Genomic DNA, 13,796 nt, shown 5'->3' on the forward strand with positions numbered 1-13,796 from the left:
ACTCTTATCATTTAGACCTCACGGAATAAAAGAAACAACCGCTGCTTACGTAATCGCATGTTATTTGGATAGATTTAACTAGGAACAGTCTGACTGCATTCCACGTCACCTAGGTATACTACTTCCCCTTCACTTCATTTTGTTTTAAAAAGCCATGATTAAAAACTTAATACCTTAAAAACCTCTATCAATAACCTTTCGATTATCAAAAATATACTTAGAAAATTTCAATTCAGAAGAATGGTACTTAGTTGAATGGTACGAAAAAAAATGGCGAGCATAGTCAAAAGCAAATATTTTATATTATTTTCATTTACATTAAAATTAAACATATAAATAGGAAAACATAACGAGATGAAGGCAGAAAATATCTTATTATGTTTTTACTTTTCACTCAAGCTGTCGGCTTGTGATATCAAGCTCTTTGTAATTTCTTGTCTACTTCAGCTTGATCATATGTTTTCATTTTGAGATCAAAGTGTATTTTTTGCACTACCATACTGTGCAATGAGTGCCTTTGCACTTTCCCAGTACTCGTCTTAGGAATGTAAGAAGTGTAGACCAACCCTCCTCTCAAGAGCTTGAACGGAGCCAAAACACCTGGAAAGACGATACACACCAAATATTATTATTCATACTGAAATTGAGAAATTTTACGGTCAGATTTCCATACAATGTAAAATCATTTAAGAAGCTTGTGGCTGTTTTATTAGCTCTACCTAACAATGAAAATAGAGGAGTCTGCAGAAATTATTAACCACTTACGAATGGGATGAATTCGAATAGAGTAAGTATTCTCAAAATCTTTGAACCATTGTAGTATACTATATATCGTTAATGATACTTTGTTTTCGAGTTTTAAAGTAAAGGCACACTGCAATTGTTGTCAGGAAAACGTTTTCAGGTGCATCATTGAATCAATTCCTGTATTCATTAGTTTCATTTTTGGTATCCATGTTTATACAAAAATAATGCTATTTGCCACGTCAGCAATCTCAGTCTATATGTCTATATGTTAAGCTGAACTTGGTTTTGTTGGTTTGTTACTAGAATCCATTTAATTTATATTAATATTGCAGATAAAAAATATACGCCTGGTATTTTTGGGATTTTCTTACTCCTCATGTAATCATGAATCTCTTGAGCTGTGTTATCGTGGCATTCTCGAGGGATAACATATGCCCGAGGCACCTGTCCAAAGATTTCGTGTTCTATTCCTATAACTGCTGCCTCGACAATATTTGGATGGGCGATTAAAACGAATTCCAGCTCACTTGGAGACACCTGTAACAAAATCACTCGATTAATAAGGCAACTACAGACAAGTTTTTGTGGTTGAATCACTAAAGAACAGGGCCGGATTAAGGGGGTGGTCACATGGGCCGCGGCCTATGTCGGCAAAATGTAGGGGGTGGCAAATTTTGCAATCTTTTTGAATGTAGGTATCAAAAAAAGAGAGAACAAAATCAGATTCAGAAAATAAATTACAAACGAGAAAAGGCGACAAAATCTCTCATTTCCTGAGAGCAAAAGTATAGTAATTTTTAATTTCGTCGTCTTTCGGTGATACAAGAGACAACACCTTTAATTAGTCGAGTTAAGAGATAAACCAAACACGACCTGGAACGGAGCGTCGCGGTGGTCGGCATGAAACGCATAGCGCCTACAAGACTGCATGAATACTTCACGCATTGCAGCAAACATTGTGGTCAGCAGCAGTCGGCGCGGCGTGAAACGCATAGCGCAAGCGCCCACAAGACTGCATGAATACTTCACGCATTGCACCGACACAGTGCGGTCGGCACGACGGTGGAAGTTAACATTTTTAACCACATTTATGTTTGTTCTTTCATAATTTTTTGCTCGTTTTTTACAAACGGAAGGCCTTGTCCAAACAGGGATGGGTTTAAGGAACTGAACTTTTGTTAGTGTTGACAGGGCTTTCACAAAAAATGTGCCCAACACGAGTAAACCCGTCTCATACACCCCACCTCCACCGGCACGTTCACTTGATAGATTTTATAGATCGTATTCGACAGATCACACAGGTGAGATTATATTTATATCGATTGCTTCAATATATAACCACAGCCTCAAAAGTCAATTTAGAAATCTGAGGTAACGGGTTTTATGTGATCTTATTTACATTTTCTCGAGTACCAAATGGCAATGAAAAGTGAAATTATTAAGAATTTTTTTCATTTTCAACTTTTCCAAATTAAATCCTAAAATTTTTGTTTGAGGCTATGTCCTATTGTTTTGAACCAAACGATACATCGAACCACTGTCGAATACGATCTATTGATGTTTCAAAACAAATGAGAAGTGGATGGAAAAATACAGGCGTTCCATGGGCGGCAAGTAGGTCGATCCGGCCCTGCTAAAGAAGAGTACGATTTCTCATAAACGAAGTACAGGAACATGCTCATGAAAATTTGAGAGAGGGAATTGCTAACCATTTGAATTTTTGGAAGAAACGTTCTTTTACCGGAATTCTTGAGCTAATATGTAATGTGTGTTATTTTAGTCACTCTCTTGTACTTGGAGAAAAAAAAGAAATATAAATCTTAAAAAATTAGAGTTTAGGAGGGCATTTTTTCCAGTCGTTAAACACATTTACCGAAACTAAAATATGCGCTTAATCCTGGACATGGCAAAGATATAGTGTAAAGTTAGTCTCAATTCCATTAGTAAAGTAGCACTGTCAAATTATCAATCATAAAGGAAAGATCCGTCAGTTTTTAAATACTTCTTACTGAATTTTCAACAAGACAAAATTGTCCCAAGAGTAAAGCTATTTTAAAACAAAAACAAGGATGATTAGCTTTACGTGCTTTCCCGTAAGAAATTATATGCATTGGAATGCTGCAACTTTATGTGTGACTTCTTCCATCACGAAGAAAAAACTCAAAATTTAAAAATTTTCTATTTTTGCACTAAAATTTGTGCATCGGATGAAAAATAGGTCTCAGCCTCCTTGTAGTTGGTTTATTGAAAACATAAACATTTCATAATATTAGCAACATTCCAATGCTAGTATATAGTTGATTATTGTAAAATGTAGTCCCTTTTTATACACTCATTGTCAGCGTCTATTATCACAGTATGTACCTGATTTCCTTGGTATTTGATGATATTTTTAAACCTATCTACAAAGTAAAAGTAGCCATCTTCATCAAAGTAGCCAATATCTCCCGTCAAAAACCAACGATCCGCATCGAAAGCACAAGCATTGGCTTTTGGGTTGTTGATGTAGCCTTTGGCAACAGGGCGGCCTTTAATACAAATCTCTCCCACAGAATTAGGTCCCAAAACCTCTCGGCTCTTCAAGTCTACAATCTAAAACAAATAAAATATTAATTGCTGCAATTGATTACACACGTCATACAACTTAGCTGACATTCCGAGATTTTTGTAGTTCTCATTTTTTACGTGCATTTGTAAGGCTTGGTCTCGCGACTAGGGAGAAATGAAGTTAAAATAGGATCGAATTGGTGACGTCATACATTATGTAGTAAGATAACAGGGAAATCAAATGCAAATAAGAATTAAATAGTTTCTCATGCCAAACCAATTTTTAAATTCAGAATCAGTTTTTTCTACGTTTTGATGATCTAAGGTCTTTCATGTTTTCATTTTTCTAAGAATCACAATGCGGAATATCTTTAATCCTGCGAACAATATAAAAACATTTTCACCTCAAGTAGTATGATTAAGTTGTCACATTTTATTTTTTTACCAACCCTTTTGGATTACTTCATGATTTGGGCAACTTATCAGTTACTTCCGCCAGGACAGTGAGCAGCTCAGCCGAAAAATGAAAAGGTTCCGTAATTTTAGGGCTGCCAGGTTGCTCATTAAAAAAAGTATGATAGAGTTAAGTAATTTAAATTTAGAGTCGGACGTTTTATGTTAAACAACATGCCGTTAATATCTCATAGCAACGTCTCTTGGCAATATCTCAAAATTGCTCAGCATTTGATTTGTTGAGATTTTGCTCACCTTTACATGCAACGATGGAGTGACTTTCCCAAGGGGTCCTGGTCTTTTAGCATCATACACCTGAGAAAATAGGTAGTGGAAACATTCGGTGCAGCCATACACTTTCTGTATCACGACTGGCTGTAGAAATTTATCCATATATCTTTCAATACTATCCTCGAACATTGGAGCACCACCAACACATACGTGTTTCACTGATAAAAGGTTCCTGAAATCGAGGGTGTTTGACTTCAGTAGGGTCAAGAGCAAGGAAGGAACCAAATGTAGCCGGGTGATCTGCAATTAACGTACACATTATGCGTATATTTTAGACAGTAAAAAAATATAAGCAAATGATGATCTTTTGATACTCCAAAAATATTCAATGACCTCACTCATATATAGCTTTTGGTCTAAAATATACCCCTTACAGAAGTACTCAAGGCACATGGAACTCAAGCTGCCAGCTTGCAACAGCTTGGATTAAATATGTTTTAATCTTATACTAAACTCTTTTAAACAAAAAAAGTCGACTATACCCTAAATCGAAAGTATAATTTCCTTTATAAGTGTGAATATTGTGTAAACTGTAAAATTTTTGATCGTCTCTCGTAAAAAAAGAAAAAAAAGACGAAAAAAGATGCGTATGAAAAAACAACCGAGCAGACAAATAAAAATAAGTATTAAAGTTCGCTCTGGAAAAATGCCTTTTTCGATGGTGTTCGAGTATTTTACCGGAGATAATAGAAAGACATAGATTTTATAAGATTGAAATTTTGAATCCTTTTTCAACCTTCAGCCCTAAACTTTCAGTATATACCTTCTTTCATCTCTTAAGTTCAAACTTAAAGTGATCATCGACCAAAATTCCTCACCGAAAAAGTTTGAATCGTCTCAATCCAAAAAGGCAGCGAGAACTTGGGCATCACAACCATTAAAGCGCCTACACACAAGCAATTGAGCATGACCGAGAGACCGTACACATGATGAAATGGCAATAACCCGATAGTTTTATCATAATTCTGGACCAGGATATTGCTAGAACTGTTACACAAGGAGAAAAAAATCCTCTGAATCCTTTGTAATTAGAAAAGCAGTTCATAACAACAGTAACTTATTGAATGATGCCCAAATGGATTTGAATCTTGCCGCCACTCCAATTATTGATGCTTGTTGCTTCATTAATAATTAATGCTGAAATTTGGCTTTCTCTGTCTTTTTTTTTCACCTAACCTGTAAATTATTTTACTAACTTTCCACCTGTGCCACCTATAATGTAGTTAGTATGCGTAGTTTTATTTTCAATTGCATACCTTTCGATTTTGCATGTATATCTGCTTGTATGCTAAGCTCCCATATGTCTACCACTGAAGATGGCCCCATGGGCCGAAATGCATCTGTGTAAATAAAATGTACTTTATGCATCTACTTGGCGTACCTTACTCTCTCCCAATCAAGTTTATATGCAATATGCGCTCTTTCAAAACCTTACACAATGCGTTTGAATATTACTTTTATCTGTATTTGGTTTCATTCATTATTGATTCAATCTTGACTCTTTGACCATTTTATCAATCTGCGGGGCGAAAAGTTTTGCGCTTTTAAAGCTCGTTAGTATTTGGAGCATGAGCAGTCTCAGTGATCGTTGGAATAATGCAAAAGTACAGAGTTTATTGGTTGGTAAGACATGGTCCTTTGTTAAATACATTTATTTAAAGGCGCCATAACAAAAAAAGTCATTAACACCTCAGAAAAGAGAGATCGATACAGAGAGAGAGGATATGTTGGCTGCACTGAAGCAGTCATAAAGAGAGCTAATCCTGACTTCGAAGAAATGAATACCTAATTGAATTAGTGAGAACGAAAACGCACCAACTAAAGCTCAGAACTAACTCAACTAAACTCAGAAAAATGAAAATAATCAAGTCACACACAAAACTTCACAGTGGATGAAAGAATTAGTCCAAGAAGAAAACTTTTGGTGCCGAAATACAAGCACTCAAGGACATTTTAGAGGCTCAAGTTGGAACAGATGCGCTAACTTCAATGACCTTTATAAAAATTGACAGTCTTTAAAGAAAAATGAGCATATTCAAGGTACCGAGTTGATGTGTTTTCGATCTCACTGATTCAATTATGGCTTAAATCATATTTTCTCGATATTATTATTTACCTCATATCTTCAAAGTGGCAAAAATTAAGTTATTATTTTATTTACCCGAGTTTTAAGCCTGCAAAAATACTATCTTCGGTATGCATAACACCTTTAGGAAGTCCTGTTGTTCCACTTGAGCTCAGAATCAGAACCAGGGGGTCTGGTTCATTCTCCATTTCCGGACTTGTATTGTCCTCGCTCGGTTGAGCCATGCAATTGACACTAATGTCGAATTTAAAAATAGTGTCAAGCGGTGTGGCAGCTTCACTGTATGGAACATTTTCTTCGCCAAATTCAAAAATATGCTTGATTTGTTCGGTCTCAGAGCAGGCTAGGGTCTGGAATACTCCTCTCTGAAGTATAAGTACATCAACAGGGGCCGTTTCAAGGGCATGGATGACCTCACCTGTAGACATAAGGTCATTTAATGTGAATCTCTTTGCAGAAGATGTAAGTGGAGAGTCAGGAAAAATTCAAAGTTTCGGATCAATTTTTCCCTTTAAATTCGTCAAATCTTTTCTTAATGACCATAAATGTTTATGTAGGGACCGTTTCGACAGTAAGTATTTTCTAAGCTGCTACATACAAATACCCTGGGGGAAACAATTGACATCGACTAATCATTCCACAGCTATGAATTTTTAAGCTATGCTGAAGGCACATCATTTTTACCTGACTTCTTCTAATGAGCTCTTGCAACGTCGTTCGTTCTTTCACCAAATCATCTTCTTAAATTATGCTCAAAACACTGATATACCGAAATTTTTCACTGCACAGTCATAAGACTAGATGTGTTCAATAATTCTTGGGGGGGGGGGGGGGGGGGATCACTTTCCGCAAGAAAATCTGAGCGGTAGAGTAAGTGTGCTTGTCGTTCAAAAGACCGACCCGTATTCTCGCTTCACTTGCAATTATCTACTGCATGTTTATTTGCTCGTACTTACGTAAAGTATATCTGAAGTCGATGAGATGACATACAGCTCCACTCTCCCAAATTCCAAGTAGTATCCACGCAAAGTCCAAACTGTTTCTACTCAGCAGACCGATCGTGCAACCTCTCCCAAACCCATGTAAGCGGAGCCATTTTGTCAGAGATTTACTTTTTCTCCGAATTTCATCAAAAGTCACGATTCGCCTTGTTTCCGCATCGACCTAGAAAATTTAATCGTATTACGAGACCGTTACTTTAACCATAAAAAGTTATTTCCCGTTGAAAAAAAGCTGCTCGATTGCTTCCAGTCTCTTGAGAAGCGTAATTTTGTAACGAGGAAATGTAAATTATTCGAGCTTTCAAAGATAATATCCATGGAATTCATGGAAAAATATCTATAATTTTGGAAAATTTTAAGGCAATCAGAAAAACAATATCGAGGCATGAAAAAATTGGAGACGATATACATATGAGAGCCTATTTTACTTTGTCTGGTTGATTCACCGTAAGGGCGAAATTTAACATTTCTCAGGGTGTATGCGAACTCTTACGTAGAGCTGTGAAAAAAATGTGTTTTGGATAGAGACAAGAATGTATTCCGATAAACTTTTAGTGCTAAATCCGACAAATGCCTTCATTTTTCCGCAGAACGTAAGGATTTTTTCCAAAAACTCTTGCGTAAATGAACAACGGATGTTATTAAATTCAGCGATGAAAAACCCCTACTACCCTCAATTGGAAGGCTTGTCTCCTATCCAACGTTAACCCATGTTACCTGTGAGTATTGGTTGAGATTTAGATTCAAAAAGTCAATAAGTTTCTGACAGTACCTGAGCAGTTTTAAGTCCATAGGAAACAATATGTTCAAGAACATACCTAGAGGCACGCATTTTAACTAACAATGTATGGATAGAAATTTCACATCAAACTGACCGTTAGAGAATAATAATCAAGATATATTTATGATTTCAAAGCGATTGAAACTCATCTTCCGGATTATTATGCAAAGCAATCTCATAAGATATAACATTGGCGGTAGAATATTCATGATCTGATCTTCCGTATGTCATTTATACATCATTCTGCTCAATCTGTCACGCTCATTTTACATTAAATTAGACAGTAATTCCGGCATGATACTTACAGTCCCTCCTTCAATTTTTTTGTCATGGGAACGGAGTTCCCCATGATATTACAATCGTTCCGTTGCTATCGCTATGGGATTCCCTATGCCTCTGCGACCTTGAGCGTTTCGCCCAGTCTTCGATTTTTGGTTGATTTTCCGATGTATCAAAAACCGTTGTATTTTTTAGCCAATCATGTCTCTACGTCAAGTTGTGTTGATTTCTAAAATTCGCTTTCAGCGAGTTTTTTTCCACCTTGAGATGTCGTGTCTGACTGGTAAATCTGCGCAGAACCACGAAGTTCCGTTTTTAGGCAAATTCTTTTTTTTGGGAGGTTCCGATTGGTTATTTTTCGCCATCAGTTTTCTGTTCGTTGGTGCAAAAGATCGCCTACCTCGGTGCTCTTGAGAAGCCGCCATTATCCCACCTCAAACTTTAAACATAGATATAAAGAAATAATAACCATCGTACAAGGTGGAAAATTGCTCTGGAGGACCCGTTACGGATATATGAGCCAAAATCAGAACTCGATTGATGGATTTAATCCATGAATACAGAAATATTGCCTCAGTTTACTGCCGCGATAGCAAATGCATGTTTTTTTTGTTTTTTTTTTTTTTTTTGTTTAAACGGAAGTGAAAATCTGCTTTCTCCCGCACTGGATTGAGGGGGAACCAGATCCGTGGATCCAGTGCCCCCAGATCCGGTGGGCCCGGGGGGGTTTTCCAGACCCGCTCCCGGGAGACCAGATACCAATCGCGGCCCAGACCGAGTGTAACGTCCCGGGCACCGCTGCCCGGAGGCATATTCCCAAACCCCGCGTGAAATGTGAAATATCTAGCCTGTCTTCAAAATCCTCAGCCGCTGCCTTCTGAGCTCTCCCGCGGTCGGCATGAGGCTCTTCAGCAAGTGGCCTTGGGCACTGCGGCCATCCTTTCTCCTTTCTCCCGTCTGATTGTCTCTTCAACCCTCCGAAATGAATGGGGGTGACGTCGCGGTCCACTCTTTTTGTTTTCTAGAAAACATCGTCTTACTCCTCAAAACAAGCCCTTCGCAGAGTTGTCACATGTTGAGTGCATTTTTAAATGTACCATTGACCTGTTCAAGAAAAACCGTGAATATTCGACCCACTTGATATGATTTTTTCAGGTCAGAGTCAAATCATACCGTGTGTCTCTTCCGAAATGGATTTCAAATACCGAAGATCGATGATATTGATGCAGGCGGCGTGTTGCCTCCTAATTTGTCAGTGTCCAAGGGATGTTCGTACCTGATTTGATTCATTGCAATGTTTCCAAATACCGCGAAAAAATTGATCAACCTTGCTTTAAAAAATCATTTTCATTTGAAATTTCAGTATTTATAGGTTTCTGCCTTCATTCATTGAATATTAATGTCCAGTCTCTCAAATAACGAAGTTGAATGATGGACTTTTTTTAGGAAACATTTTTATTTTTCATGTAAATTTCTATTCCTCATTAATGGGGTTTTAATATCTCTCTTATTGGTTCGGGTGATACACCGAGTGCATATTATTCATCCTCGCAAATGCGACGACTTTTTTTATAACTCATCTTCACCACCTGTTTATTGTTTATCCTTTCAAGCAAGGTGATAGGTGCTGCGCAGAACTATAAGTAAAAGAAAGGAAACATTTGAAAGAAAGAAAGAAAAAAAAAATTACTTGAATTTTCTGTCAAGAATACTGCCCTTGAATTAAGAATAAGATCACTTGAATAAAGCCGAATCCTGCTTGATATGAGCGGTTTTCTTCTCGAAGTACGCATTTTGCAGCGTAAGTCAAGAGAAATCTCCTCTTATAGCGGCAAATTCAAGAATATCTCTTCTTACATAATCATTTTTTTCCCAGTGCAGAAGCTCTGCAAATTCCACTAATTAAAGAGGCTTCTGAGATGCATATGCATTGTACTGCTCTAAAAATGTTCCGAGAATTTCCCATCAGAAATGTTTTTACAAAGAACAAAACGGCAGGCATAGTCAATAGACAAGTTTATTCATCATGCGATCAACGAAGGTGACGGCATGACTCCGCATTGCGAAATTTTCTGCATTAAAAATATTGTCACTGCTTTTAATTGAGGCATTTTTCGGTAAGAGGGCGTATGAGACGTCCAATGCTGCTAAGATTGTGTAACGTAGTTCTCTATCCGACTGTTTTGCTATTAATTTTTCGTTGAATCTGCTCTGAGTTTTTCCTGGCGATTGTAAGAACGTACATTCACTGTGAATGAATTTCATTTGCCGCGAACGCTATGAAACTTACATAATCATAGCAGCATAGCAAGCTCCATTCGCCCTTTTGCCGAAAAAGTCCTCAAATTCTGCTTTTAAAAATATTTTCGCTGCATAGAGAAGCCAAAAGTGGAACCTTGGTTTGTTCAAAAGATGAGGGATCAGCCTGAGCCGAGCCGAGCCGCGGCTGGTGCGGAGGAGCCCGCACAAGGGGCTGCGGTTGGGGTCTAAACTGGATTTCACATTCAACGCGGGGTTTGGGAATATGCTGCCCGGAGACCTCGGCCTGGGAGTGTGAATGGTTATGTGGGTTTGGCCTATGACGGTGGGCCGCCAAACACTAACAACACTCCCCTTGAGATGCATCCGCACTACGCATCCCCTTTTGTCCGAGTTGAATTCCCACCCAACGGTCAACCTGCGGTCATTACCTCGTCAGGCGAGAGGGCCCCCGCAACAATGTCCAGCCGGGCCCCCATCCTCATAGGAGTACCCCGATGCCTCCGGAGTACCTAACCCCCGCCAGGAGGGATTTAAACCTCCCAGTAGCTCTAAGGATGGGAATCCGTACCCCTAGGGGTCCGTCAGCACTGGAACCTCTGAAGCGGAAAGGTTACCTCCCGTGAGTGTGTGGGGGATTCCAGGTGGCACTCGGCCAGGACTCCAAGGAGTCCTGTTATACGCCGACACTCCAAGTCCTACCCACTCCACCCATGGGACCCAGACTTCGCAGCGCCCCTCCCTACTAGTAGCGAGGGACGCGGCCGGCCATCCCCTTCCGAAGCACTAGTCAAAACTTGACTTGCTCCTCCGGTCCGGCCCGCTTTCAGCCCCCGCCAACCACCAGGGACGGATGCGCGGACTCAAGGTCCGCATTCCGAAATCCTGGGGGGCGCGGGAATCACGGAGCCAGACACGTCAACGATTCCGCTTGATCTGTACGCCGTGGATCAGACAGGATATGGGCAAACAACCGAGGACGCAGGCACAGAGAAGCGGCGTCATCAGGGGGTGCCAAACCCGCCCGAAGGCGGGGGGAGAAGCCCGAGAAAGTCACCTAGGTGACAGTCTACGGGGGTATAGAGTGACCGACTATCTCTAGCAATTTGCCGGCTAACTCGGGTACGGGGGAGCGTCAAGCCCCAGATCCACAGACAGATCCCCTGCGTTAACAAGGGGAAGGGAAGAGAAAACCTCTACCCTTCCCCCTAACTGCCAATCTAAAAAAACTAACACAAACTTTGTTAGACACTACATACAGAACTCACCGAAAGAACCTTAGCAGGCGGAGGAGACCCCGTTCGCCGACAGGGCCCGCAGGGCCGTAGCACTTTGCACATGCTGTTGTTCGTTACGGACACACCACTTACGTACCAAATAAAATATAAACAAGGCGGAAAGGGCGACTATGAAAAATCCTTGTACGGTAACGAGTCTATCTGTAGATAGATGTTACCATTTCGCTCAGAGTAGTTACTTTCAACACGATTATCCAAAATACCCATTCTAAAGGATCACAGTCAAGTACTCTAAAATAATTGAACTACGCGTGTACATCGTGAGGCACTGAAGTTCGCACTGATGTCACATCGATAGTAGGAAGTAGTCGGAACTGGAGCAAAAGTAATCCCGGATTCAAAAACTGATAAGAGATTCTTTAAATGATGACGCATTACATCCGTTAGTCGCACACACTTTAAACCGGGAGTATTTCCAAGTCATTTACTACAACACTTATTTCCACAACTCATCCACAAAACTGGAGCCCGTATCATTGACGTATGTGAGCAAAGGGACATGAAGGTGCTCAATGGGTTCTACCAACACAAGGATATCCATAAATTTACTTGGGTTCAGTCTACTCGCGGATTGAAATCAATCATTGATTATGTGGTTGTCAGACAAGACACGGGAATGAAGATTCAGCAAGTTAGAGTGTGGAGAGGTCTTTCCTGCGGCAGTGATCATTATTTCCTCGGGGCGAAAATAGCTTTCCCAGTGAAAGGGAGCCAGGAGACCAGGCAAGCACAGGAAGAAGTTCACCAACAAAAAGATCGTGTCAAGCTTGTAAACTATAACATTGACAGCTTGCAGCATCCAAGTGTAAGGGCTTTATATGGAAAGCGCTTGGATGAGAAGTTGGGCGAATCAAGGGACGGTGATACCGAACAGCAGTATCAGTTCCTGAAGGATTGCATTCACTCGGCAGCAATGGAAGCTCTTGGTGTCGCTGATGATAGGAAAGTTAGCGAAAAACCTTACTGATGGGACGAAGAAATTGAGAAGGAGATTCAGGAGAAACGGAAAAAATATCATCAGTTCCTTTCCTCTAAAAAAACAGAAGACAAAGAGGCGTATAAAAAAGCTCAGACGCAGGTACGAAGGCTCATAACCAAGAAAAAGAACGAATCTTGGGAGAGGAGCTGTAACAAAATAGACACGTACATAGGAGGAAGGAAAAGCACTGAGAGCTAGAAGTTGCTGAAAGGGCTGCGAAGGGACATGAAGCGTGACTTAATATCTCCGATATCCATTGATAAACTGGAGGGGTATTTTAAAAATTTACTGACAGAAAGGCGACCTGAATTTCAAGATGGAGGCGTAAGCTTGGAGTATACTAACGATAATCATAACTTGGAGATCCATATGGAGGACGTGGTAAAGGCCGTACGAGAGCTGAAGAACGATAAAGCTCCAGGTCCGGGAAATATCCCTGCTGAGTTGATCAAGTGTGGAACCTGCAAGCTGTTTCAACGGTTGAGATACCTGATGCAAGATTGCTTGGACGGTGGAAAGGTACCGACAGAATGGAAAGAGTCTTGGGTGTCACCTATATACAAGAAGAAGGGTAGAAAAGATGAGTGTGATAACTATAGAGGACTGTCGGTTGCAGGTACCCTGAGCAAAGTGTATGGAAAAATCTTGAAAGCAAAAATTGAAGAGGAGTGGAAAGAACATGAAGCGGAAGAGCAAGCAGGTTTCAGAGCCGGTCGGTCAACGATTGATCACTTATTTACCATCATCCACGTCATAGAGAAAAAGAAGGGAGTTGGCCAGGAATTACATCTAGTGTTTGTGGATCTCCAGAAAGCTTACGATAGTGTGCCATTGATGAAACTTTGGGAAGCCTTGAACAAAAGGGGTTTTAGTGGGGGACTAATTAGTGCTATTAAGGAATTTTATGGTGGGGCTTTCTCTAGGGTTAAATCGCATGGGGAGTTATCGTTGGGGTTTTTAATTACTAAAGGACTGAAACAAGGGTGTTGTTTGTCGCCAACCTTATTTAAAGTGTACCTGGAAGAAGTTTTAAAGGAATGGAAAAGATGCTGTTCGGGAATGGGCGTCCCGCTAC

At 40.0% G+C, this 13,796-nt stretch overlaps 1 protein-coding gene across 1 annotated transcript; it reads right to left on the reverse strand.

Moving 5' to 3' along the window:
• Nucleotides 1-94: 94 nt before the first annotated feature.
• Nucleotides 95-12,022, reverse strand: LOC109038953 (luciferin 4-monooxygenase). Its single transcript, XM_072298335.1, has 8 exons — nt 11,713-12,022; nt 7,081-7,288; nt 6,200-6,542; nt 4,857-5,025; nt 4,003-4,278; nt 3,112-3,339; nt 1,119-1,284; nt 95-600 (listed from the first exon to the last, which is right to left on the reverse strand). The coding sequence occupies exons 1-8, from the start codon at nt 11,782-11,784 to the stop codon at nt 416-418; spliced, it is 1,647 nt and encodes a 548-aa protein (XP_072154436.1). The 5' UTR covers nt 11,785-12,022; the 3' UTR covers nt 95-415.
• Nucleotides 12,023-13,796: the final 1,774 nt, after the last annotated feature.

Source organism: Bemisia tabaci, chromosome 3 (genome assembly GCF_918797505.1).
Source record: "Bemisia tabaci chromosome 3, PGI_BMITA_v3".
Taxonomy (NCBI): Eukaryota; Metazoa; Arthropoda; class Insecta; order Hemiptera; family Aleyrodidae; genus Bemisia; species Bemisia tabaci.

What these genes read in the sequence shown, in the direction of transcription:
- LOC109038953 (XM_072298335.1), bottom strand. Translation starts at nt 11,784, where the DNA reads ATGTGCAAAGTGCTACGGCCCTGCGGGCCCTGTCGGCGAACGGGGTCT. An exon ending in TTTGCAGGCTTAAAACTCGG is followed by an intron (nt 5,026 to 6,199) that starts GTAAATAAAATA and finishes CTTGTGTAACAG; the next exon opens with TTCTAGCAATATCCTGGTCC. An exon ending in CTCCATCGTTGCATGTAAAG is followed by an intron (nt 3,340 to 4,002) that starts GTGAGCAAAATC and finishes TATTTGTTTTAG; the next exon opens with ATTGTAGACTTGAAGAGCCG.